Source organism: Spea bombifrons, chromosome 13 (genome assembly GCF_027358695.1).
Source record: "Spea bombifrons isolate aSpeBom1 chromosome 13, aSpeBom1.2.pri, whole genome shotgun sequence".
Taxonomy (NCBI): domain Eukaryota; kingdom Metazoa; phylum Chordata; class Amphibia; order Anura; family Pelobatidae; genus Spea; species Spea bombifrons.
The window spans coordinates 8,286,970-8,312,954 of NC_071099.1; the positions used below are offsets into that span (position 1 = coordinate 8,286,970).

At 45.1% G+C, this 25,985-nt stretch overlaps 1 protein-coding gene across 3 annotated transcripts in view; it reads left to right on the top strand.

The window, feature by feature from the left end:
* Positions 1-25,985, top strand: part of EZH1 (enhancer of zeste 1 polycomb repressive complex 2 subunit) — a 114,805-nt gene that overhangs the window by 7,403 nt on the left and 81,417 nt on the right. For all 3 annotated transcript variants that reach the window (XM_053454211.1, XM_053454210.1, XM_053454209.1), the window contains 4 exons: positions 10,503-10,623; positions 12,289-12,417; positions 18,603-18,722; positions 20,643-20,763. In XM_053454211.1, the coding sequence (XP_053310186.1) occupies positions 10,503-10,623; positions 12,289-12,417; positions 18,603-18,722; positions 20,643-20,763 (491 nt within the window). The remainder of the gene's footprint in view (positions 1-10,502; positions 10,624-12,288; positions 12,418-18,602; positions 18,723-20,642; positions 20,764-25,985) is intronic.

The following is a 25,985-nucleotide window of genomic DNA, read 5'->3' on the forward strand; positions in this document are numbered from 1 at the left end:
ATCAACATAGACCACCATCCTCAAGACCTGCTGACCCAGCTTCTGCCCTATAAAGCTGTAACAGATTCTGGACTTCAGTTTTACATTCACTTAAAATTTTGTGTTTTCACCATCTCGTTTGCATTTTTAAGTGTATGAAGAATGACTCTCTGTGTCTGTGTGATACCTTGCCGTTTTGTTTATGTATTCACATAATGTTTTACTGTTGTATGTCTCTCCCGTTCCCCTGGTTAAGTTGCTATATAAACAGTCCCCACTCTGAATAAAGTGTGTTCCCTTGTATCCTGACTGCTATATCCTAACTTGTGGTATGGTTCTTTGGGGAATTTGTTGGCAGTTTTACTCTGAGAACTGTAGTGGCTACCTATCTTGTAGCTGGTTTTTGATATGAGGAAGATGACCAGGGATAATACAGTCACCTTGGTTCCTGTGCTCAGATATGGCAACATTAAAATACTCTGCTTTTTCACATGACACAATTTCCAAGTCTTCTACCCAGTTACAAATATACCATATTTGCTTGATTATAAGACGATCCCCCAAAATGTGAATATTAATTTAGAAAAAAAAGCCTGAATCTAAGACTATCCTATAGGAAAAAAGTTTTATTAGTAAATATTAATGTAAACTATTTTTTGTATTTAATAAAAACTATGATTGAGAAAAAAAAACATTTTTTGTTTTGGTTTCTTTATTTGCCAATCTGCCCAAAGGCTTGCTACTCTGCCCCCCAGAAATGCCTTATACCCTGCAGATATGCCAATCTGCCCCGATATGCCTTGTGCCCCCCTATTTGCCCCCCCTTGACTTACAGATGCATCCCTAGACTTGTCCCTCATGCTCCAGACTCCCTAGCGTCAAGTGGGGGCAGTCCGTGGACTTCTACGCAATGTGCGCAGACAACCTCCACTGCTACCCGGGACTTCCGCCAGGGCTTCTATGACTGAGCGCCTGAAGGTCACGTCACACCGGTGCTCCATCAAAAAAGCCCTGGAGGAAGTGTCGGGTAGCAGCGGAGGTTGTATGCACGCTGTGTGTAGACAACCTCCTCTGCTGTTAGGTGGTACTTCTGCTGGGGCACCGGAAGGTCATGAAAGTCCCTGCAGAGGTGCCCTGGCGGAAGTGTCGGGTAGCAGCTGAGGTTGTATGCACGCATTGCACAGATGTTCACCAGCTGCCAGAGAGTCTTGTAGTCAGACTTCTATTTGAGGTCAAGGGCTGCAACTAACGATTATTTTCATAATACACTACCTCCCAGATGTCACATACCCCCAGAAATGCCACTCTGCCCTCCGCATATATGCCTTATACCCCCCAGATATGCCATAATGACCTCATAGATTCAGACTCGTTCACACTGATACTTTTAAAAATAAGTACTGAGTTAATCTTCACTGCCCCCAGGATTTAGATTCCCCTTAGTTTGCCCCCCTTTACCTCTGACTGCAAATTAAGTTAACCTTATTAAATTAACCCTCAGTCCTCAGCATTAAATTAATCCTAAAGAACCCATCAACCGTAACTGCCCCTAAGATAACCCTGAAGACCCCATCAACCATAACTGCCCCTAAATTAACCCTGAAGACCCCATCAACCATAACTGTCCCTAAATTAACCCCCACCTCCCCTAACTTTCAGCAGCCCAAATATTATACTCCGATGAGTGTCAGAGCCATGTGAATGCTATAGGAAATGGGTGGGCCAATCGTCAGAGTGACTGCACGGAGGGACTGTAAGTAGTAACGGATTATAAAACGAGGGGTGTTTCTCAGAGCATTTGCTCTGAAAAAACCCACGTTATAATCAACAAAAATCGAATCAACTAATCGATAATGAAATTCGTTGGCAACGATTTTCATTATCGATTTTTATCAATTAGTCGTTGCAGCCCTATTGAGGTCTGATTATAAGACGGCCTTGAATAAAAGACAAGGGGTATTTTTCAGAGCAAAAAAAAAACCTTGTGTTATAATTGAGCAAATACTTGTGTAATGAATGAGTTACTGTAACAAAAAAAAAAAAGTACCGTATGTTCCGGCGTATAAGACGACTTTTTAACCTGAGAAAATCTTCTCAAAAGTCAGGGGTCGTCTTATACGCCGCATATACTTACTTACCGAGCCGGAGATTCCCCACGAAGCCACGAATCTCTAGAGGAGGGGCGAGTGGAGAAGCCGCCTCCCCTGGGACGGTCTTCAGGGCCGCGCCGAGGTAGGTGCAAGATCGTGATCTCCCCAACTAGCCCTGATATATAAAATATATATTAGGGTTGAAACAACTAATCGATAAAATCGATAATAATCGATAATGAAAATCGTTGTCAACGATTTTCATTATCGATTAATCGGATCTATTTTTATCAATTATAAAAAGAGGTTTTTTTCAGAGCAAATGCTCTGAATAACTCCTCTCCTTATATAATCCGACCTCAAACAGAGATCGGATTATAACACCGGAATCCAGATCCCCCGCTACGCTGCAGGGGACCTGGATTCCCCTCACTGTCAGCCGGTCTCTCACTTCCGTCTCTCTCCCCCTCCCATCTGCCTCCTCCCCCCCTCCCATCTGCCTCCTCCCCCCTCCCATACATCACTCTGCCTCTCTACCCGGCACCGTTACTGACAGGCACTTTCCTTGCAGCTTCATAGAAGCCTCAGAGTAAGTGAAGGTGAGTAACGGAGTCTGTCTGTGCGATACAGACCCCCACCGGCTGACAGAGAATCATCCTCTCTGACAGCCGGTGAGGGTCTGCATCGCACAGACAGCCTCCGTTACTGCCCTTCACTTACACTGTGGCTTCTATGAAGCTGCAGTGAAAGTGCCTTCAGTAACGGAGCCGGGTAGAGAGGCAGAGCGGTGTATGGGAGAGGGGAGGAGTCAGAGGGGTGTATGGGAGCCACCCTCCAATACACCACTCTGGCTCCTCCCCCTCTCATACGCCACTCTGCCTCTCTACCCGGCTCCCTGGTGTCTTGTCAGAAACGGAGGTTCACAGGAGGCAGAGTGGCGTATGGGAGGGGGGGAGGAGGCAGAGTGGAGTATGGGAGGGGGGAGGAGGCAAAGTGATGTATGGGAGGGGGAGGAGCCAGAGTGGTGTATGGGAGGAGGCAGAGTGGAGTATGGGAGGGGGAGGAGCCAAAGTGATGTATGGGAGGGGAGGAGGCAAAGTGATGTATGGGAGGGGAGGACCCAAAGTGATGTATGGGCGGGGGAGTAGGCAGAGTGGAGTATGAGAGGGGGGAGGAGCAAGGGTGGTGTATGGGAGGGGGAGGAGCCAGAGTGGTGTATGGGAGGGGGAGGAGCCAGAGTGGTGTATGAAGGGGGAGGGGCCAGAGTGGTGTATGGGAGGGGGAGGAGCCAGAGTGGTGTATGGGTGAGTTATAGTGGTGTATGGGGGGTATTATGAATTTTTAGGGCATATAGGGGGTATAAGGCATATGGATATTAGGCATATCAGGGGGCATAAACATATCTGGGGGTAAAAGGTATATCAGGGGGCTCAGTGGCATATAGGGGGTATAAGACATATCGATATTAGGCATATCAGGAGGGCATAAAACAAATCTGGGGGTAAAAGGTATATCAGGGGGCTCAGTTGCATATCACTTGCATGTAAGGAGTATAAGGCATATCAGGGGGCACAGTGGCATATCAGGGGGCACAGTGGAATCTGGCATATAAGAGGTATAAGGCATATATGGGGGGAGAGTGGCAAGCTGAGGGTCAGATGTGCATAACTGGGGGCAGTTTGGTAAATAAAAAAATTTAAACAAGGCTTTTTTCTGTGTTTATTAAATATGAAAAATAGTTAACATATGAATTAATATTTACTAATAACTTTATTAAAACCTAGTTTGAGAAGCACTGTGTTTGGGTTCTTGTAGCTTTTATTATTATGTCAATAAAATAAGAAGGTGAATAGAGAGAGGCCATTGCAATAAAGAGATGAAAGTGTAAATTGTACGTTTTTTATTGCAATTTTTCTTCAATTTAAAATGTATTTTTTTATCCGATTAATCGACAAAATAATCGGCCAACTAATCGATTATTAAAGTAATCGTTAGTTGCAGCCCTAATATATATATATACCGTATTTGCTTGATTATAAGACGAGGTTTTTTTCAGAGCAAATGCTCTGAAAAATACCCCTCGTCTTCTAGTCGGGGGGTCGTCTTATAATCAGACCTCAAATAGAGGTCTGACTATGAGACTAAGATCCAGATCCCCCGCACCGTTGCAGGGGACCTGGATCCTTCTGTCTAACTCACACCCCACCCCTCACACACTTACCGGTGCTTCCAATTTCCTGCTGTATACCGGGGCAGCGGCTGGACGTCCATGCGATCCGCATAGACAACTTACGCTGCAGCCGGAAGGAGGTGTGGCTAGCAGCGGGGGTTGTCTGCGTCCATCGCGCAGACCTCCCACGACTGTCAGAGATCAGAGTGCCGGTGCTGCACCGGTGCAGGGAACTCTGATCTCTGACAGCCGGGGAAGGTCTGCGCGATGGACGCAGACAACCCCCGCTGCTAGCCACACCTCCTTCGGGCTGCAGCGGGAGACAGAAGGAAGACTGCTGCCCCGGTATACAGCAGGAAATTGGAAGCCCCGGTAAGTGTGTGTGTGGAGGGGGGAGTGTTAAATGGGGGCATAGGCCATTTCTGGAGGCAGAGTGCTCTATGAAATGCCTTTTAACCCCCTGAACGCCACTCTGCCTCCTGAAATGCCTTATACCTCCCTATATGCCACTCTGCCCCATAATATGCCTTTTAACCCCCTAAATGCCAGAGTGGCACATAGGGGGTTAAAAGGCATATCATGGGGCACAGTGGCATATAGAGGGTTAAAAGGCATATCATGGGCCACAGTGCCATATTGGTGTGGCAAGCTTGGGGGCAGATGTGCGTAACTGGGGGGCAGATGTGCGTAACTGGGGGGCAGGTTGGAAAATACAAGGAAATAAAAACAAAAATTTTTCTCAATCATAGCTTTTATTAAAAAATGTAATAGTTTACATGAATTAACATTTACTGGTAAAACTTTTTTCCTATAGGGTCGTATTATGTTCAGGATTTTTCTTTTTTTCCTAAATTAATATTCAGATTTTGGGGGGTCGTCTTATAATCAGGGTCGTCTTATAATCAAGCAAATACGGTATATACCGTATTGGCTCGAATATAGGCCGCACTTTTTTCCCCCACTTTAAGTCTTTAAAGTGGGGGTGCGGCCTATATTCGGGGTCTAGCGCCCGACTCCTGGGACATATGGTCCCGGGCGCCGGGCAGGCAGCGGGGTTAGGATACAGATCCTATCCTATCCTACTCTCCGATACGCTCAGACAGCCTCCCCTGCCAGCACTTTCCACAGGGGGGTGCTGGCACGGGAGGTTGTCTAAGCGCATCGTGCGGACAGTCACCGGCTGCGGTGATGCGGGTAAACAGCCTCCGCTGCCGGCACGTCTGCACGATGTGCTTTAACAATCTCCCTTGCCGGGAATTCCCACGGGGGCAAGTTGGGGGTCGTCTTATACGCCCATCGTGCAGATGTCCTGGCAGCGGAGGTTGTTTACCCGCATCGCTGCAGCCGGTGACCGTCCGCACGATGCGTTTTACCTCTGCCCCGAAGACTTACCAGAGCAGACTCCCGGGTGTCTTGTGGGGCCTTTAGGGGACATCTACGCAATACACGTATACAACTTCAGGTGCCGGCACATCCACTGAGTGCCAGCACCGGAAGTTGTATACGTGTATTGCGTAGATGTCCCCTGCCGGCCCCGCAGGACACCCGGGAGTCTGCTCTGGTAAGTCGGGGGGCCAGAGTGGCAGCATATCTCTGGGGGGGGGGCGGTGGCAGCATATCTTGGTGGCAGCATGTTTTTTTGGTGCTTTTTTTAAGAAAAAAAAACTTTTTCTTTAAAAAACACCAAACTTTTGGGGTGCGGCCTATATACCGGGGCGGCCTATATCCGAGCCAATACGGTATATATATATGTGTGTAAAGGCAGGGGTGTGTGGTGAGGGCAGTGTATAAATGTGTATGTATGGACAGCCAATCACCGGTAAGGTACATCGCTTGCCGTGATTGGCTGGTTGTTGTATACTGGGTGGTCTTATACGGCAAGTATAGCCCAAACTCTATATTTTAACTGGAAAAGTTGGGGGTCGTCTTATACGCCCAGTCGTCTTATACGCCGGAATATACGGTATCTTACACGACACATCATCAAATCTTTGTACTCCAAACCCTAGAGCTTTTTTCGTGTTTTTAATGTTGTTTCTGTACCCATAAAATTATACATTTTTTTTTTAAGGACGTATAGGGCATTTTTTTACCACTTTTAGATGTATAGTGCAACATCATATGACTAATATATAAAAAAAATAGAAAAAGCCACTTTTGCATGGTTTTAGTATAATTGGCTCTAAAGCACACAACACAAGAAGACGCCTCCACTTAAAATTAAGAGGGTAGCAGAGGCATAATTAAGCACACATCCACATCCACCAGGCAAGCCAAGAGAACTGCTTTTCCCACGCAAATCTAGTAGTGTCACCACTGCAAAGGTGCCAGTATATAACCTCATGCTGATGAGTCCCATTAAGGATGAAACAGCTGTCCGTGAAGGGAGGTCTGGCTTCTGCACCTCTCTCCCTAGCTTTGTTTAAAGGCTTTCTAGTACAGCATACATTTGCTCCAAGGAGTCCAAGTGTAAATTTGATATAGAGGTAAAAGGTGATCATTGCTGACCTTATTTGCTATTTTAAAGTACATTTTTCCATTATTTTCAGTTAGAGTATAGGTTTGTAACAGTAGTAACACATATAATATATATTTCTGAAAACCCTGACCAAAGCCATTTCTTTTGGATTGGTTAGCACTTTTTGCACAGGTTATTTCAAAACGTATTCAGCTGCCTCCTTCAGATTGCAATGGTACTCCTACACATGTATTGTTTATTGTAGAATTATTTAAATCTACAGAGCGCTCTACATTACATGCTCATAGCACACAGTATATGGCAGGGTAGGCGCACAAAATAAAATGGGTTAAATGACCATACGCTATAACAGGGGCGTCCAACCTGCGGCCCTCCAGCTGCTGCAGTACTACATCTCCCATAATGGCTCTTTCAGCTAAGGGGCTGGCTGAGGAGGATGGTAGATGTAGTCCTGCAGCAGCTGGTTGGACGCCCCTGCACTATAAGATAAAAAAAAAAAAACACGTGCGGGCATAGGGGGAAGGCTGGTCCAAAGTGCTGGCTTTTTATAAAAAATGTTTGAATCAACTTGAGGAGGCAGGAACACAACGTTGTCATATGTTGTAAAAGTGAGGCTCTGAGCAACGTTTTCACTGTTTAAGCCTCTACAGAAAGTACATTTGCTAGCCGTTATGTAGAAGAATGTCCGCGCTGCATTATTTTGAATTTTCTGTTTCAAGATTTATTTCTTTTTTTGGATAAACCTATGTTGTGTTTGCAATTCTTTGCTCATATTTACCAATATTAGTGGAGGGTATTGTATGTGGCTGGTCCATCACAAACAGTGGCACTTACCTCTTATATTGTATGCTCATTTAAGCAGGACCTTCCTTACCTTTTGCTAGTGTAGGTGAAAATTGTTATGCGCTATTTTTTATGTCCTGTTTACCTATTGTAGAGCACTGCACAATATGCTGATGCTTTATACATCAATAAATATTTAAGTTGGTACACTAAAACTGAAAACTGGGTAGTGGTGGTAGAACACTGTGACAACAAACCCACCCCCCCCAAAAAAAAAAAAAACCTACAAAGTACTCTCTGTAAATAAGGGTTCATTACACTAGGTGATAAGTGAGAGATTTCTTTTTAAAATTTGTTCTTACCCTACCTTTGATGGGTGGAGTCTCTCTCTCTCCAGAGAGTGCTGCCTAAGGATGCACTAGGAAACTTTACAGATACGATTTTACTATTTGATTGTACTAAAACTAATACATTTTATAATAAAGACAAATAAATGCATTGTTCTATGTATGTGGTTTACCTTCTCCAGTGTGGCTATGTTGGTAGGACCACAAGAACACAGAACAGTTTTAGAATAATTTTAAATTATAATGAATACAGTTTCCCTATTTGTTGTAACAATTGCTCCTTTAATTTAAAAGTGTTTATGTATTCATGATTCATGATCATAATTAACTAGAGGGGTGGTAAAATGGTAAAAGGTAACAAAAAGAAAAAGTAAAATTAATCTATTTAAAAATATCGGGTCTGGGGTCTAAATACATTAGGGCTGCAACTAACGATTATTATAATAATCGATTAGTTGGCTGATTAATTTTTTCGATTTTATCATTATCACAATTGCATTTCTCTAATCACCTTCCTATTTTACTATGACCTAATAAAAGTTAGATTTTAAAGATAGAAAAACCCAAACGTAATATTTCTCAAACCAGGTTCTTGTTTTTATTTCCTTTTATTTTCAAATCTGACCCCAGGCTTGCCACTATGCAACCAAATATGCCTTATACCCCCTGATATGCCACATCCCCCCCCGACTTGTTCCTTGTGCTCCAGACTCCCTGGAGTCTGGTCGGTGTCTAGCCGGTAAACATTCGCTTTTGCTGGAGCTTCTATGACTGAGCCCCAGAAGGTCACGTAACGCCGGTGCGCCATCATAGAAGCCCCAGCGGAAGAGGAGGGCAGTAGCGGGAGATATCTGCGCACAACGCACAGACTTTCTGCCAGAGAGGAGGATCCAGATCCCCTGCAGCGTTGTGGAGAATGCTCTTCTCCGGCACTTGGTGAATGTACGCTCAATGCGTGCAGACAACCTCCGCTGCTGCTGGCCGGTACTTCCATCGGGCTTCTATGACGGAGCACCGGAAGGTCATGTCACGAAGGCGATCCATCGTAGAAGCCCCAGCGGAAGTGCCGGCAGTATCGGAGGTTGTATGCTCGCATCGCACAGATGCCTACCGGCTGCCGGAGAGGAGGATCCAGGTCCCCTGCAGCGCTGCAGGGGGATCTGGATTTTGGTGTTATAGTCCGACCTCTATTTGAGGTCTAATTATAAGACGAGGGGTATGTTTCAGAGCATTTGCTTATTTAATCTTTTATTAAATAAAATCGATTCAACTAATAAAACTATAATAAAAATCATTGACAGAGTAGTTTTATTTATCATGACACCAGAATTGAAACATTTCCTTTGTGTTTTCTGTCAATTTAACTCATTTTGTGAGGATTCAGAGTGGAAAATATATGAAAAGTTTTTACTGAAGTTATCTGTGACGGACCGACCAGGGACCTCAGGTTGTCCCTCTCCGCCAAGCGCGACTTCTCCATGCAATCCGTAGGCAATATCCCCAAGCAAAGTAAAGGGATATCGCTATCTAGTACCCAAATAACCAGGCAAGACTAGTCTTTAGATACAACAAGAGGAGAACTGATTTATTTTAGACACAGATGGCTGGATAAATCCAGCAAAACACACATTAACATAAAACAAGATACTAGGATACAAACCGCCCCCTTAATCTGCCTCCCAGAGACAACAGGGGCAGTAACGGGATTAACAATACAAAAGGATACAGACGCGACTAAAATAAGGAATACACATTGTCTTGATTAGATCATCTCCCAGCCCTTAGTGTGCTGTGGGTAAACAGTTAGGAAATAATAAAATACATTTTTATTAATAACACACAAAAGGGCTTCATGTCACTGGATAACATTAACTGAGGGGTAGGGTGATTCTAGGCAGCATCACAGTCCCAAAATGCAGGAACCCCAAATCTGTTTCCGAGCTCCATAGTCTTTAGAGTCTCTTATGACTTGGATAACGTGGCACTCCTTACCAGGGCCCATAGTCTGTAGTAAGGAGGCTGGCACTCAGTCCACTCCAGGAGCCCATGGCACAGAGGCTTCCGTGACATTATCATTCTAAATTACACTATTTACATGGAAGGGGAATAATGGCTAAACTAACATTTAGAAAAAAATAGCAAAATTGCTCTTGGACTTACGGCAAAGGCAAAGCAGAAGCAGTATTAAGGTCCAAACTGGGTAACTATAAAAACCAGTTATGCCCAAACAAGGTACCAAAAGATGCAGTACAAAACATAAAAGCCACAGTTCAAGCATATGGCCAGGAACCAATCAAATAACCCAACTGCAACTAGGGATACATGGCAGGATCAATGATGCAGCAAGGGAGACAGTGAGGAAAACTGTTAAATAAAGGCCGTTGAAGATGGTCACATCTCCCTGGAACCTGAAGAAGAATGATAGGGGACTTGGGGAAACAAGAATTTTAGTGACCACGGAGCTTCCTGGTAGTGACATGGGCAGGAGAGCGATCTGGCTTTTATTTTTCCTATCTGTGAGAGAGTCACATCACAAAGCCAAAGTTTATTGAACTGTTTTGATTGGTTCTACTTGGTCTGCCTCATTACGAGGCAGATATTTTGTGTTGGACAGTATCATTCATCCCCTTGTGGTGTCTATTTTTTTTACTTAGCACAATGGACCCTCCCAATCCGCAGTACACAAAGAGTTTGATATGCTGGAAAAAGCGAGTTCGTTTAGAATTTATGCGTCTTCAGCAGCTAAAACGTTTTCAGGCAAATTCAGCAGCCACGGTAAGTTTACTAGGTGTTTTTTTATGATTAACTGGTTGGTAAGGTAGTCTTTGCTTTGGTCTTGTGTAACTTAATTCAACGTAAGTCTAAGGCTAGATTTCCACTTGGTTTTTTTTTTGCTAAAAACGCCCATAAAAACGCCAATAGCGCCACCTGGCGTTTTTTTAGTAAAAAACGGCTGCAGCCAGATGTTAGCTGTTCTTCAATAGGAAATCGCAAAATGCCATTTCCACTTGGCGTTTTTCTGTTTGGCGTTTTTTCAGTCCTCTTTGGCGTTTTTCTGCTTTTTTGGGCTCTGTGGCAGTTTTTCAAAATCACAGCATGTTGACACTCTGGCGTTTTTTGCAAGAAATCTTGGCGTTTTTCTCCAATGAAGTCTATGGGAGAGAAAAAACGCCATGAAAAAGCCATGTGGGTTTATTGCCTTGGCGTTTTTTATGGCGTTTTTTCCACAGTTACAATACAGAGGATGGACCCAGTATCTGTGTGTCCTACGAGAAATAGGCTGAAAACAAACAGTTTCACACAAAACAAAGTCCTGGACTGGTTCATATTGAATTTTACACCATTTGGAACAAACATGCCATTACAAACAAACATACCCAACGCATCAACTGGATCCTGCGTGCCAAAAGCAACAGCAAACAATTTGCACCATCATTTGGGGCCAATCTTCCCAGAGGAGCAGACATTCGGAATAAAGCATGCCTTACAAACCACAGAAAAGAGACAAAAGGGTCTACCAAGTAAATGACATCAGGAGAGGGCAGATACTTGCCATTTATCCTAATCCCTTTTAGCTGGGTGAAACTTCTAACTTGTAAAGGCTGGAAAAACTGCCTAAGGTCAAAAAAAAGCAATTTCCACAGAAAGGCTAAAACGCCAGAAAAAACGCCAAAACGCAGGTAAATGCAGTGGCAGTTTTCTTGGCGTTTTTCCTGGCGTTTTTCATCAAGAAAAAAACGCAGGACAAAAACCCAAGTGGAAACCTAGCCTAACTTTTTTTTTTTTTTTTTTGACAGAATGTATCCAGACTGAAAGGGAGTATAAATATGGTGGTGGCCACAAGGGAGCAAGAACCTTAGATTTAAAGGTGTTAATGGAGGTTTAAAACCCTGGTCTAAATTTTTTTTTGCTGAAAGCTTTTTTTTAAATATTATGTGAAATTCAAAAATAGTTATTTTATTTTTTACACATCATTGTACATCATTCAAGGTGTCTAAATAAGTGAATTTTATGTATTTTACATGATTGTGAATAATACACTTCCAGAATCCTCCCTATGCACTTTAGAGTTCTTGTGAAACAAGTATGAAGTGGTTCAAAAAGTAGACTAGATTAAACAATTGGTTCATATATGCCTTCTTATCTATGTGTGAAATATGCTGTACTGTCACAAGGCTTCACTTCTTTGCACTAGATGGTCTATTTCCCATCTAGCAGGCTAGTGTGCCTTGGCGGGGAGGACTGCTAGGAAAGAATATATTGGGGAATGTCATCTTCTGGTAAAATTAGCACATTAAATGCTGCTAATTTAAATATGGACATCAACTAAGTAAAATACTCCTTTATTTGATCCCTCAGAAGAAACAAAATCTCAGTTTAAATGTATTAAACTCAAAAGGATTTCTCTTGCTTACGTGTGATTTTAATACTTTTTGTCAGACTCAGTATATAGAAAATTTCTCAAAAGTTCAGGAAAGGATAAAGCTTTTAAATGAAGATTGGCAGAAGCTAAAGGTGCAACCGGTTCCAGTGATGAAGCCTTCACATGGACACCCTTTTTTAAAAAAGGTAAACCTTTCTGTTTTTCTATTTAAGCGGAAATGCAAATTGTATCTTTTTTTTTTTTTTTTTTTTGTAGTGATGTGCCTGGTTTGTTTGTCTTTTTTATTATTTTATTGATCGACTAGGAAAGTGTGCTATTTGTCTTCAATACCCTATGGCTAATAAGTACAATCACAAGCAAACCTTTTTATTTTTATTTGGTCTCAGTTCCTCAATACATGTGCTTTAAGAATCAAAAATGCTGTTCACTGGAATAGGTAATTTGTGTTTAAAAAGTGTGCTTTGCCACATTTAATTCACTTAAAAGTATACTGCACAAGCCAAACATAATTGTGCATATATGGGTTAATTTTGGGAACAGAGGGAGGTATTAGGTGTCCTTTTGACTCTTATGCCTCCATATTTAATCTTATAGCCCTATGAAAAATATTAATATGCCCAAATTGTGGTTACTGTCCTCAATAAAGAAAAACTTGTTTGTCTAACATTAATCCCCTTGTCACGGTCAGGACTACTTGCCAAGCCGTGACTGTGTGGAGGGCATGGGCATGAAGGGGTTAATAGCACCAGGCCTCTGGATTTACTAACTTCACCCCTTAACAAGGCATCAGTTATACCAAATTAACCCCCAAATCCTGCCTGTATCCCCCCAGGTAGTCTGCCACCACTCACGATTTTGATACCGGATTCGTGAGAAATCCGAATAAGAACCTTTATCTCTATATATATATCAACCCACCCTGGGCAGCCAACATATATATATATCCTGTAGAACTCAATAACAATATGGTAACGTGTTATCCTCTCTTCGGGTTTGTGGATATCGATACTAGAGCCCAAAGACAGACTTAGATTTTGAATATTTTAATAACAAAAAGACAAAGATTACACAGTGCCAGAATTACAAAAAACAAGACATACAAAAGAAAAATAAAACAGCAAACAGTTCTTAAAAACAATGGGACTTAAACACAGGACCCTCACTCATGAGTTTCTCCAATAAGCAGGCCTGTGGGAACTCCTTAAGTTCAGATGGTTCCTTATGATGTTGTTCCGATCAGAGTATATCATGGAGTTCTGCTTTTCGGTCGCTGCATTGTCCCTAAATCAGATTCTGTTTCAAGAAAACACCCCTCTGACCACATGACCGATTATATGACACCATCCCCAAGAATTGGGTCCCATCTTTGATGTGCCAATAAGTTATGGTGGGGTAAAGGTGATGGAAACCCCCCCACTTAAAATAGGAATGGAATTCCTATAACTCAGGGTCCTTATCTGTTAGGCCATGAATCACCACAGGGGTCCTTTGGGAAGATGACACCTCTAGCCAGAACAGACACAGAGGGCATTCACAAAGAAACACATTAAATCAACCTCAGATTAACTCATTGAATGCTTAAACAAAGAAACTAACCACCTCTGCTGGGTTACCCTTCCATGCATCCACTACATTATATGAGTTAATCATGACACCTCCCCCTTTAAGATGGTGGACAGAGGAGGTCAGCACACGCTGATCTACTATGTCTGCCTAAATTCTAGTCTCCCCCTGACAAGACAAATAGTCAGCGTTCCCATAGAAGCTGACTTGTCACACCAGCCAGTAGAACAATACTGCTGTAGCACCAGACTCCATCTGAGCAACTTGCTAAACTTCCCATCTACTCTATCCGCCTGAAGAGAAGGGTTGTGATAGATTATAACAGTGAAGTCACAACCATACAAGCATGGCTGTAACTCCTGCAAAGCACACACCATAGCTAAGCACTCTCTGCCAACCCTTGAATAAACCTCTTCCTTTGGCGATAAATTACTTGGATGTTTTAAGGCCCCATCCATTTGTTTCTCTGCCCTGCTTAGGATTGCTAAACGCTGCCCATTCCCAAGCAAGACAGCAAACGGGTGTCCATTGTCCTGGGCATCCGGTGTGGATCCCAGGCTCTTGGCTTCACCTACACCCACAGGGCGAGGGGTTTCTCGCTGACTGGTAAATGTAGCTGTCTTTTCATCAACCCATTCTATATTATCCTCTGTAGCTGTTGCCCCAGCATCTTGCTGGTATGCCACTACAGCTACAGGGGAAATATTCTGTCCCTCACACTGCCCACTCAGTGAACACACAAAAGGGATAACAAGGTGTGAATTTTCCTCCCCCTCCTCCTTATCTCCAGACTTTACAGCTTTAGGAGTCTTAGGCACAGTGGAAAAACTATCCCCTTCCTGCTTCTCCAGCACTTTAAGGGTTAAAGTAAGGATTTCCTGTGGAGCATTACAACTGAGTTTTGGCTGTTGATTCACAGAAACATCACATTCCATATATCCCTTGTTTTCCCTTTGAGAAAATTGATTAACAGGAATATCCTCAGACACCCCTACATCATGCATACTTTTTCCTGCACCCAGATCTAAGTACTCAGGTGCTGTAGGCACGGTTGGGCACACATCCCCAGTCCCCTTTAGTTTTCCAGGAATAATACCTTCAGGGCATACAACTTCTGAAGGCACATTGACAGAAGTATCCCCAGCATGCCCAAATCCCTTGGCTACCTGATCACCCGTAGTAACACTATGCTTTTCCATATCAGGGGGCATTGAACCAGAAGAGCCACCACAGACTCCCTGTTCCTGAAACTCTGCCCCTCCAAAGGTCAAACCACACTTTTCCCCTAGAGCTTGCTCGCTAGGTGTGGTCCCTTGGTGCACACCCCCCTCCATCTCTTAAGGAGACAGTATCCTGGGTGCTGGTTCAGACAGGCATACCTCTACCTTCTGGGCTCCCTCCCTGTTACCCACTACTCCCAAAGTTTCAGACAGTACCTTAGGTTGGACAGGGCTCTCTACCAGCCCTCCAGGTTTGCAGGTTTCCTCAACTGGTGCATACTGGCAAACAAGTCGACCCAGATCCTTGCCCAGCAAAACATTAACAGGAATATCCTCGGATATCCCCACCTCCCGCAAACCCTTGCCCACACCCCAATCAAGGTACACACGTGCCACTGGCACTGCAGGGCGCACCCCGCCAATTCCATGGATGGACATGGTCTTCCCAGGGATAAGATCCTCCAATTTTACCATCTCAGGCCGCACCAGAGTGCAAGCAGCCCCCGTGTCCCTGAGTCCCATAGTCACACGGTCACCTACAGTCACTCTTTGTAGGTTCTCATCTTCATTCCCCTGAACCCTGGAAACAAACAAGACAGCTGGGTGTTCCTCAACTGTTACACACTGCAAATTGTCTCCTTGTGCCTCCTTTGGTCTAGCCACAAATAAAACAGGTGCAGCTCCCCCAGCTGTACCTCCATTTCCATTTGTCTGTGGAGATGGTCTCTTAGAAGGGCAGGTGGCACTCAAGTGCCCAATCTGGTTACACCGATAACACCGGCGGGTATCCCCCTGGCCCGATGTGGCCCCTGCTCTGTTGGCTAGGAAAGGTGTTGGTGATAATCTCCCGGCTGGCTTAGGAGTTGGTGGCTGGTAGGCTGCTCTTTTCCAAGTAGATGGTCCTTGTGATGCTTGTACCCGCTTGGTTGTTGGAGTACGGTTGTTGGTATAATCATTAGCCAGATCTGCCGCCTCTGCCGTGGTCTTAGGTTTTCTGTCCAGAATCCACTCTTGGGCCTCCAGACTTCATGTCCTCAGGAACTGCTCTAAAATCATCAGATCCTCCAGGGCCTCATATGTAGTAACTTGTAGGCCTCCAGTCCATTGCCGGAAAACAGTCCGAAGTTGTCCCGCATATTCGGTACAACTGTCCGATGTAGTTTGCTGCATCTCTCGAAACTTTTTCCTGTAGAATTCAGGGGTGAGGTTAAAACTTTTTAACAAGGCAGATTTTATGGCCTCATAGTCCTGGTCAACTTCCATTGGTAAGGAAGCAAACACATCCAGGGCTTTCCCCTTCAGACGTGGGGTTAAATACTTTCCCCACTCTTCCTTGGGCAGCTGGTACTGCCGGCACACTTTCTCAAATCCTCTCAAAAACACATCCAAGTCAGTGTCCTTTTCCAGCATTGGAAAGTGTTCCAGGCGAGGTCGGTTAGCATATCCATCTCCGTTAACAATGCTTTGGGAAGACGGACTATATTGCTTTAACCGTAGAACTTCCAGCTGGTACCTCCGCTCAGCTTCTCGTTCAGCAGCTGCCCGCTCCGCAGCTCTCTCAGCAGCCTCCCTCTCTCTCTCCTTGTACTGCAGAATCAGGTTGAACTTTAGCTGAGGTTCCACGCTCCCCAGATCTTTTAGTGCCGCTTGTAACTCAGAGTCCATTACACTCAAGGCGTTAACTTTATCAGGAAAACATCCTTGATCCACAGGCTGTTCCAAAATCACATCTGCTCCAATGGCCTGCTCTGCACAGAGTTTATCATGTGCCAGGAGATCCAAAATCAGCTGCTCTTTGCTTTTGCCAAAAATTTGTATATTCCTTTCTTGACAAACCAGCTCCAGAGATTCTTTTGGCTGTCGTCGATATGCCTCCATAATGCAGTATGGTAGAGAAAAATAAAAAGGAGAGGAACAAACTGTTTTGCACTGTATGTCTGTAATTAGGCACTGAGTAATGTCTTTGGGAAATTACACAAAACCCATGTAATTTCTTCTAGTACTAAAATCACCAAACCGGGCAATACAAATAGCACTAAAAAACTCTAGATATCCCACCTAGCTGCCAACAAGTTTGTCACGGTCAGGACTACTTGCCAAGCCGTGACTGTGTGGAGGGCATGGGCAGGCCTCTGGATTTACTAACTTCACCCCTTAACAAGACATCAGTTATACCAAATTAACCCCCAAATCCTGCCTGTATCCCCCCAGGTAGTCTGCCACCACTCACAATTTTGATACCGGATTCGTGAGAAATCCGAATAAGAACCTTTATCTCTATATATATATCAACCCACCCTGGGCAACCAACATATATATATATATCCTGTAGAACTCAATAACAATATGGTAACGTGTTATCCTCTCTTCGGGTTTGTGGATATCGATACTAGAGCCCAAAGACAGACTTAGATTTTGAATATTTTAATAACAAAAAGACAAAGATTACACAGTGCCAGAATTACAAAAAACAAGACATACAAAAGAAAAATAAAACAGCAAACAGTTCTTAAAAACAATGGGACTTAAACACAGGACCCTCACTCACGAGTTTCTCCAATAAGCAGGCCTGTGGGAACTCCTTAAGTCCAGATGGTTCCTTATGATGTTGTTCCGATCAGAGTATATCATGGAGTTCTGCTTTCCGGTCGCTGCATTGTCCCTAAATCAGATTCTGTTTCAAGAAAACACCCCTCTGACCACATGACCGATTATATGACACCATCCCCAAGAATTGGGTCCCATCTTTGATGTGCCAATAAGTTATGGTGGGGTAAAGGTGATGGAAACCCCCCCACTTAAGATAGGAATGGAATTCCTATAACTCAGGGTCCTTATCTGTTAGGCCATGAATCACCACAGGGGTCCTTTGGGAAGATGACACCTCTAGCCAGAACAGACACAGAGGGCATTCACAAAGAAACACATTAAATCAACCTCAGATTAACTCATTGAATGCTTAAACAAAGAAACTAACCACCTCTGCTGGGTTACCCTTCCATGCATCCAGTACATTATATGAGTTAATCATGACACCCCTATCACAGTGAAATGGTCAGTGCTCTTAAATACACCAGTTTTTTTTTGTTTTTTTAACTTGTATCTGAATCAATGCACAGACATGGGGGGGTTGCCCTATCAGTGCTTTCTGCCTAAGCAGCAGGGCTCAGAGTGAACTCTTGCAAATGTCAACCATTATGGCATGCTTAGAGTTGCCCCTTTGACCATTTCTAGAATTCATATGCTGCCTTTACTGTGTGTGAAGGGTATGGATTATACATATTGTTGGGTACAATTTCTCAGGGTGTCCTGCAGAGTGCCATCAAACAGTGACAGGGAGACACAGTGTAATAACCTGTAGAACATTGATAGACTGAGAAGATATATTTAACTGAAAGGGTCTGCTATATGAAAATGAAAATACTTGACATATTTTAATTCACTAAGATGTTTGCACCAAGACAAAACATTTTTATTGCACATATGAAAGCACGCCTTTTTAGTTTAGTCAGTGAGATTATTTTTTTCTTTCATCTAATTTGATTTACTAAATTATTACCACTTATGCTTTATTTTTGTCTCCACAGTGCACTATGGAAAGTACATTTCCTGGTTTTCCTTTCCAGAGTATATACATGAGGTCTCTGAACACTGTGGCTCTAGTTCCCATCATGTACTCATGGTCTCCCTTGCAGCAAAACTTCATGGTATGTTAATTTAAAGGGAGCTGTTTCCATCAGCTAACCTTATTAATTCCAGTTTCACTTGTGCTTTGTGTGTGCCAGTTGTAATATTTGGGGTGTTATTTATTTTAAAGGTTCACCTCATGAAAGCTGAAATCTGTGGTAGAATGTGACAAAACCACAGAATTAATTTTAATTTATGACATTTACCTTCCTACTCCTTACATTTCCTTCATAAAGCCTGTGACGGAAGCCTCCATCACTGGGACCACTGGAGAGGCCTGACTGCCAGCCTCCTCCCTATTGACTATGGGCCCTGGGTTTGTAAAGGCTTCTGTGGCTACCCCCAGCAGTATCATCTCATCACTGGCTGGGGGGATTATCTCCGGCAGACAGCCAGGATCTGCAACCAGGGAGTGACTGCCACTGTCTTAATTTAATATCAGACTCCTCCACCCCATGGTGCATTATTATGTTGTGTAAATCGGTCTCTCCCCCAACCCCCCCCCCCGTTGTATTGTTAATCCCGTTACTGCCCCTGTTGTCTCTGGGAGGCAGATTAAGCGGGCGGTTTGTATCCCAATATCTTGTTTTTATGTAAATGTGTGTTTCGCTGGATATATCCAGCCCTGTGTGTGAGAGATAAGTCAGTCTTCGTTTGGTTTTACCCTACACTGAGTCTCGGCTAGTGACTGGGGAACCAGGGAACGTGTGGTGTCCCAGGCTAAGGGAGCACAAGACAGCAGAGGTAGTCGGTCGGACTAGCCAGCTCCGTTACATTGGTGGCAGCGGTGGGATTGCTTCCTAGTCTGAGGGACACTTACTTTCTACTGGGATTGACTGATAGGACGGCAGACTTCGGTCGCCTTGACAAGGACATGGATGTGCTATCAGAATTCCAGGGGCTACTGCGGGTCATCCTCTCATGCTACACCACTGCCCTGCCTACAGCACAATACCAGAATCTGAGGCAACTGGTTCGACGATCACTATGGCAGAGGGCTGTTGGACAAGCTGGTCCAACAGGAGGTGGAGCTGGAAAATCACTATAGGGCTCTGCAATGGTATACAGAACAAGCATATTGGGGAACTGCGAAAGAATGTTCTCCAGAGGGCTATGACTTTGGTGGCCCCGGATTATTATGGGATAGTCTTCAGGAGGATCCGGACTTCGGAAGTACAGCGGAGTGGCGGATTGAGGACATCCGGGATTTCAGGGATCCCTGAGTCAGAGGGATACTGGGCAGCTAATCCAGATCCGATACCAGAGCTATGTGACTTTACACCACAACCGGATACAGAGATTGTGGATCTAATTGATTTTACATCTGAGGATGTTGGTCCGGGAGGGCTTGCAATTGGCTTTTTTTTTTTTTTTTTAACTTTATTTAACATCCTCCATGTTAAATAAAGTTAAACAAATTATTTAACATGAAGGATGTTAAATAAAGTAAACAAAAAAAAAAAAAAAAAAAACACAGATGTTTTAATTTAAGCCCTGTGCGGCCGCGCACCCCTAAAGCCGGCCCTGGTTGGGGCTGCCCGGCTCCCTAGAGTGGCGGACCCGGTCGCAGTTGCTGCGGGCTTAAGGGGCAGGTGCCCCTTATGCCCTGCTTTTAATGCAGCCGTAGAGGCTGCATAGGCCCAGTCAGTCCAGTCCTGACTGGGCCTATTTTAAGGTAGGGGCCCGGTGCTGCAGCTCCATCGGCCCCTACGTCAATCCAGCCTTGGTCCGCCCGGCCCACCGGGCAAATGCCCGGTGTGCCCGATGGCCAGTCCGGGCCTGGTTGTATAATGGTCATCCTCGCATGTTAATTTTAGCCCCTCCAGTTCGTTTTTTCATTGGGATTTCTCTTTGTGGTTTTATTATTATAATGGTGATTACTGTAGTAATATCAAGCTCAAATCCAGCAATAAGAAAACTGCATTTTGTTTCTTGCATAGGTGGAAGATGAGACTGTCCTATGCAACATACCCTACATGGGAGATGAGGTGAAAGAGGAGGATGAAACTTTTATTGAGGAACTTATTAATAATTATGATGGAAAAGTACATGGGGAAGAAGGTAGATTCCTTTATTTATTAATGTACTTCTAATATCCCTTCATGTATTTCTGGCTCTGTTAATTACTAAAAATAGGGAAGCTGTCTTTATTTCAGCATGCACTTGCCTACAGTTGTGAATGATGAGATCACTTTAGAGAATAAGTTATTCTGTGTGTGTAATCAGTATATTTAGTAATAACAATAAAAAGTAAATGCCTGCAGTGTTTGTTACGTTAATGTGCAATAAACAATATAAAAACATAGTAAAATACTAACTGTTCAAAAGAAAATATGCAAAAGGCTTTTAAAGCACCTATCATGGAAAACTATGTTGAATATATATAACCTAGATGGACAAAAGTATTGGGATGTTTGACTTACACCCACAGGAACTTTAATGAAATTGCATTCTTAATACATAGACATTAATATGTAGTTGCCCCTCATCCCTTTTGCAGCTATAACAGATTCCACCCTTCTGGGAAGGCTTTCCACAAAATGTTTGTGTTTCTCTGGGAATTTTTGTACATTCATCCAGTTATAGCATTTGTGAGGGCAGACACTGCTTTTGAAAAAGAAGGCCTGGCTCACAATCTCCGTTCCAGTTCATTACAAAGGTGTTCAATGGAGGTTGAGGTCAGAGCTCTGTGCGGGCCAGTCAAGTTCTTCCATGCCAAATTGATCCAATCATGTCTTTATGGACCATGCTTTGTGCACTGGGGCGAAGTCATACTGGAATAGAAAAGGGCCCATTACCTGTGCTTTTAACACTTCCTCTGCCTCTTTAGGTAAATACATTTTTATTGTTTTCAGGAGAGAAATGATGGGGAAGACAAAATAAAAGATAAGGGTGACTAAGGGGATTCGACAAATAGAAAAAGGGATAAAAGGGAAACAAATGGAAGGATAACATTTCCACTGAACAATCGGTTGACAAGTTGCAGCAAAACATATTTGATCTGTGTTTGATCCCTAACCTCTGCCTCTTTAATGTCAAGTTTGCGCCTTCATAATCAACGCAGTGTGGAGGTGACAGAACTTTTAAGATCTTTTAGTTACGGGGGGCGTGGCTGGCCTGGTGAGGAAGATGGCCACATAACCCTGTAGCTCCGTACCACCCGCTCTATAAAATCGGCGAAAGCACCTTTATACTCCCCCTATGGGCAGAACCAAGAGGGTTCCTGTGGACCCGACAACTCTGGGACCCAGTACCAGACCTCAACCTCCATCTTTGAGGGAGTACTTTCATACTCCGGCTCTCTTACAGTCCCAGGCCTCTGAACCCAACATGGCGCCGACCCCCACGCGCCTCCAGACAGTGCCCGGATGGTTCTCCGGACCCTACCTCCAGGGACTGGCGGCGCATTTTCTCTTCCCTCCCCACGAAAGATGACTTCAGCCTCCTTGTCTCGGAGGTGAAGCACACGGCCTTACGCACTGACATGGCGCGCCTGGACACGAGGCTCACGGATACCGAGACTAGGGCGCGGGAAGTGGATCACCGGCTTACTCACCTTGATCACTTTTACTCCGCTAAACTGGCCGATTTATTCTACCGTCTGGAAGATCTCGACAACCGCGGCCGCAGATCAAACATCCGGGTGCGGGGTTTGCCTGAAGGTGAACGCTCTGAAGACCTCCAGGGGCTATTGAATAAGCTCTTCTTGATGATCCTTGGTCTCCCGGTGGACCCCGGTAGGAAACCCATTAAGTTCGATCGCGCACACAGGGCGCTAAGATACAGCGGTGGCCCGGGCGATCCTCCCAGAGACGTTATTTGTTGCCTCCATAACTACACGGAGAAAGAGGACATTATGCTGAAGGCGCGCTCCCGCAGATCCTGGGACTTCGAGGGCTATCAGGTCTCCCTCTATCATGACCTGTCCCACTACACCCTACAGGCCAGACGTGCCCTTCGTCCGCTTACCACTGTGCTCCAAGACCATAAAATCGCCTGTAGATAGGGCCATCCCTTTGCCCTGCCACGCTACACTCCCCTGATGATGTGCCATCCTTCCTGCAAGCCCTGGACCTACCCGAGGTAGAAGTGAGCGACTGGCTCAACGACAACGCCGGTACCTCTGGACCGCGCCAGCAACGACACCGACCTCCGCGACCCGGAGGAGTTCGTCCCATGTGTACCGGAGAGTTGCCGAAGAGGACGCCCGCGCTCAACACCTGGAGGGGTGAATGTTTCTTTTGACCTGCACCGTGTGTAATGCGTTTTACTTCAGTTTGCCCGCAAGACTGTACAGCCGGGCCACATAGAGACTTGGACACTCTCCACCGCACAGCGCTTGGGGTTCACGTGAGACATTCGTCTATCTTTGTTTATTTTTGCGATTTAGTTTTTTTGTCGTTTACACTCCCATACTTATATACATATTTATTTTTCTGCCTCCCACTGCTACTTGTAAGTCTCCTGAACCTAGGTCGCCCCATACGCCACTAGGCTCCCATGCAGCCCACCTGACTGTCTCTGCGTTGCCTTCCCGCACTCTACGCTCATGCGTAAGCGCTGCAGGGCCGTCTATCTTTTTGATCCCGTGACCTACCACATTGCACCGCACATGAACATACACACCCCCCCTTTTTTTTTCTTTCTTTTTTCGCACCCGCCTCCTCTGTCACCGCTGCCTTCTCACGCCCTCCACCTGTGCGTGACGACCTTGTGTAGGCACAACTGCCATGTGGCACAACACCGGCGGTCTTCTTGGTCCCCCGTGGACGCCTCAGTCTGCCTCGGCTTAGCCTGGATGTCGGCCTCTTACAACATGCATTACATCCATATGAGTACCCCTGGAGCTGTGTGTTTGGGGGTGAATTACCGTATTTGCTCGATTATAAGACGAGGTTTTTTTCAGAGCAAATGCTCTGAAAAATACCCCTCGTCTTCTAATCGGGGTCGTCTTCTAATCAGACCTCAAATAGAGGTCTGATTATGAGACTAAGATCCAGATCCCCCGCACCGCTGCAGGGGACCTGGATCCCCCCCCCCATTTAACCCCCCCCCATTTGGCTAGCAGCGGGGGTTGTCTGCGTCCGTCGCGCAGACCTTCCCCGAGATCAGAGTGTGTGTGTGTGTTTAAATGGGGGCATAGGGCATTTCTGGAATGCCTTATACCCCTATATGCCACTCTGTCACTTAGGGGGTTAAAAGGCATATTATGGGGCAGAGTGGCATATAGGGAGGTATAAGGCATTTCAGGAGGCAGAGTGGTGTTAAGGGGGCATTTAATAGAGCTCTCTGCCTCCTGAAATGCCTTATACCTCCCTATATGCCACTCTGCCCCATAATATGCCTTTTAACCCCCTAAATGCCAGAGTGGCATATAGGGGTATAAGGCATTTCTGGAGGCAGAGTGCTCTATACAATGCCTTTTAACTCCCTTAATGCCACTCTGCCTCCTGGAATGCCTTATACCTCCCTATATGCCACTCTGCCCCATAATATGCATTTTAACCCCCTAAATGCCAGAATGGGATATAGGGGTATAAGGCATTTCTGGAGGCAGAGTGGCACATAGGGAGTCAAAAGGCATACCATGGGGCACAGTGGCATATAGAGGGTTAAAAGGCATATCATGGACCACAGTGCCATATTGGAGTGGCAAGCCTGGGGGCAGATGTGCGTAACTGGGGGACAGGTTGGAAAATACAAGGAAATAAAAACAAAAAAAATATTTTTCTTGGGGGGTCGTCTTATAATCTTATATATCAAGCAAATACGGTATTTACTTTTTTTTTTTTTTTTCTCCCGCTCACACACTATATCCCCCTGCGTTGGAGTAGTTCATTAATCTCTGTGACCGTTATGTATGCTGATCCTTGCCTTAATGTTGGTTAATTATACCTGCCTACAAGTTGTTTTACAAGGTGCTCACCTTTCGTTTTGTTGCACTTGAGTGGGTGGTTGGATGCTGTCGTTACTTTGTCGTTTCCAGACACCTCCTGTTGTTTGGTTTCGCTTAATGCACTCTCCTCCGCCTGCTCGCCTTTCGGCCCCTACAGGACCTGGTGTCATACCCCATCTACCGGGGATCCCGCACTCTATATTTGGAGTGTGGAACTGCCTCCGGCGATTGACACACATCTCCTTCCTACCCCTCCCCCTAGTGCCCGTCCCGGTGTCCCCCTAATTCGAGGTTTTCCCCTCTTCCACCTCTCCCACCCCGTTCACGTTCATCATGACGGCTTACCAGCCCTCTTCGCTCACGTTCTACTCAGCCAACGCCTCAGCCTTAACTTGCCCGTAAAAAACGCTCTAGAGCAAGAGACCCACTTTAAAGCAGGGCAGGCCCCCAGTCTCAGAGATACTGACTATCCATTGGGTTTCTTCAGCAATAACCAGGAAGCCAAGACTAAGGGTACGGCTATTCTCATAGCCCGCACGGTCCCTTTCTTAGTCAAAGACGCCTTACTGGACCACTCTGGCCGTTATACGTTCGTTAAGGGTTCCATCGCAGAGGTCATGTACACCTTTGCCAGCATATACCTTCCTAATACTGGCCAGGATGTGGCTCTTCGGTCCATTGCCTCCTCCCTTTCCGACTTCCAGGAGGGTATCCTGGTTGTAGGGGGTGATATGAACGCCCCTCTGCACCCCTTGACGGACACGTCGACCGGCACTAGTAGCTTACCTGATAACCGTTTACGTTCCATTCGGGGCACCCTAGTGAAACTCCTCCTAATCGACTGCTGGCGTTCCTTGTACCTTACGACGCGTGACTATACGTTTTTCTCGCCACCACACAATCGTTACTCCAGACTTGACTATTTATTCCTCTCTCACGTTCACTTGGACTTGCTGCTGACCGCTTCTATCCTTCCGATGACCGGGTCGGATCATTCCCCGATGCTTATGACTATGGCGTCCCCGCTGTATAAGGCACGGGAATGGACATGGAGACTGAACGACTCCTTCTTGACTGATGAGTCCCTGGTCGCCCAGATTGAGACGGAGCTAGGAAGTTATTTTCAAGACAACGACACGCAGGAGATGTCCCCTCTGGTGTTATGGGAGGCCCACAAGTGTGTGATACGCGTTTTTCTCATCCGAAAGGGTGCAGAAATTAAGAAAGCACGTTCGAGGGAAATCAACCAATTGACTTCGCAGATAATGCACCTTGAAACTCTCCATAAACACTCATTGTTGCCTGACTCTTACCATGCCTTACTGGCTGCGCGAGGTCAACTTTCTGATATTCTAAACTCTCGCTTTAGGCGGGCTTCCCTCTACAG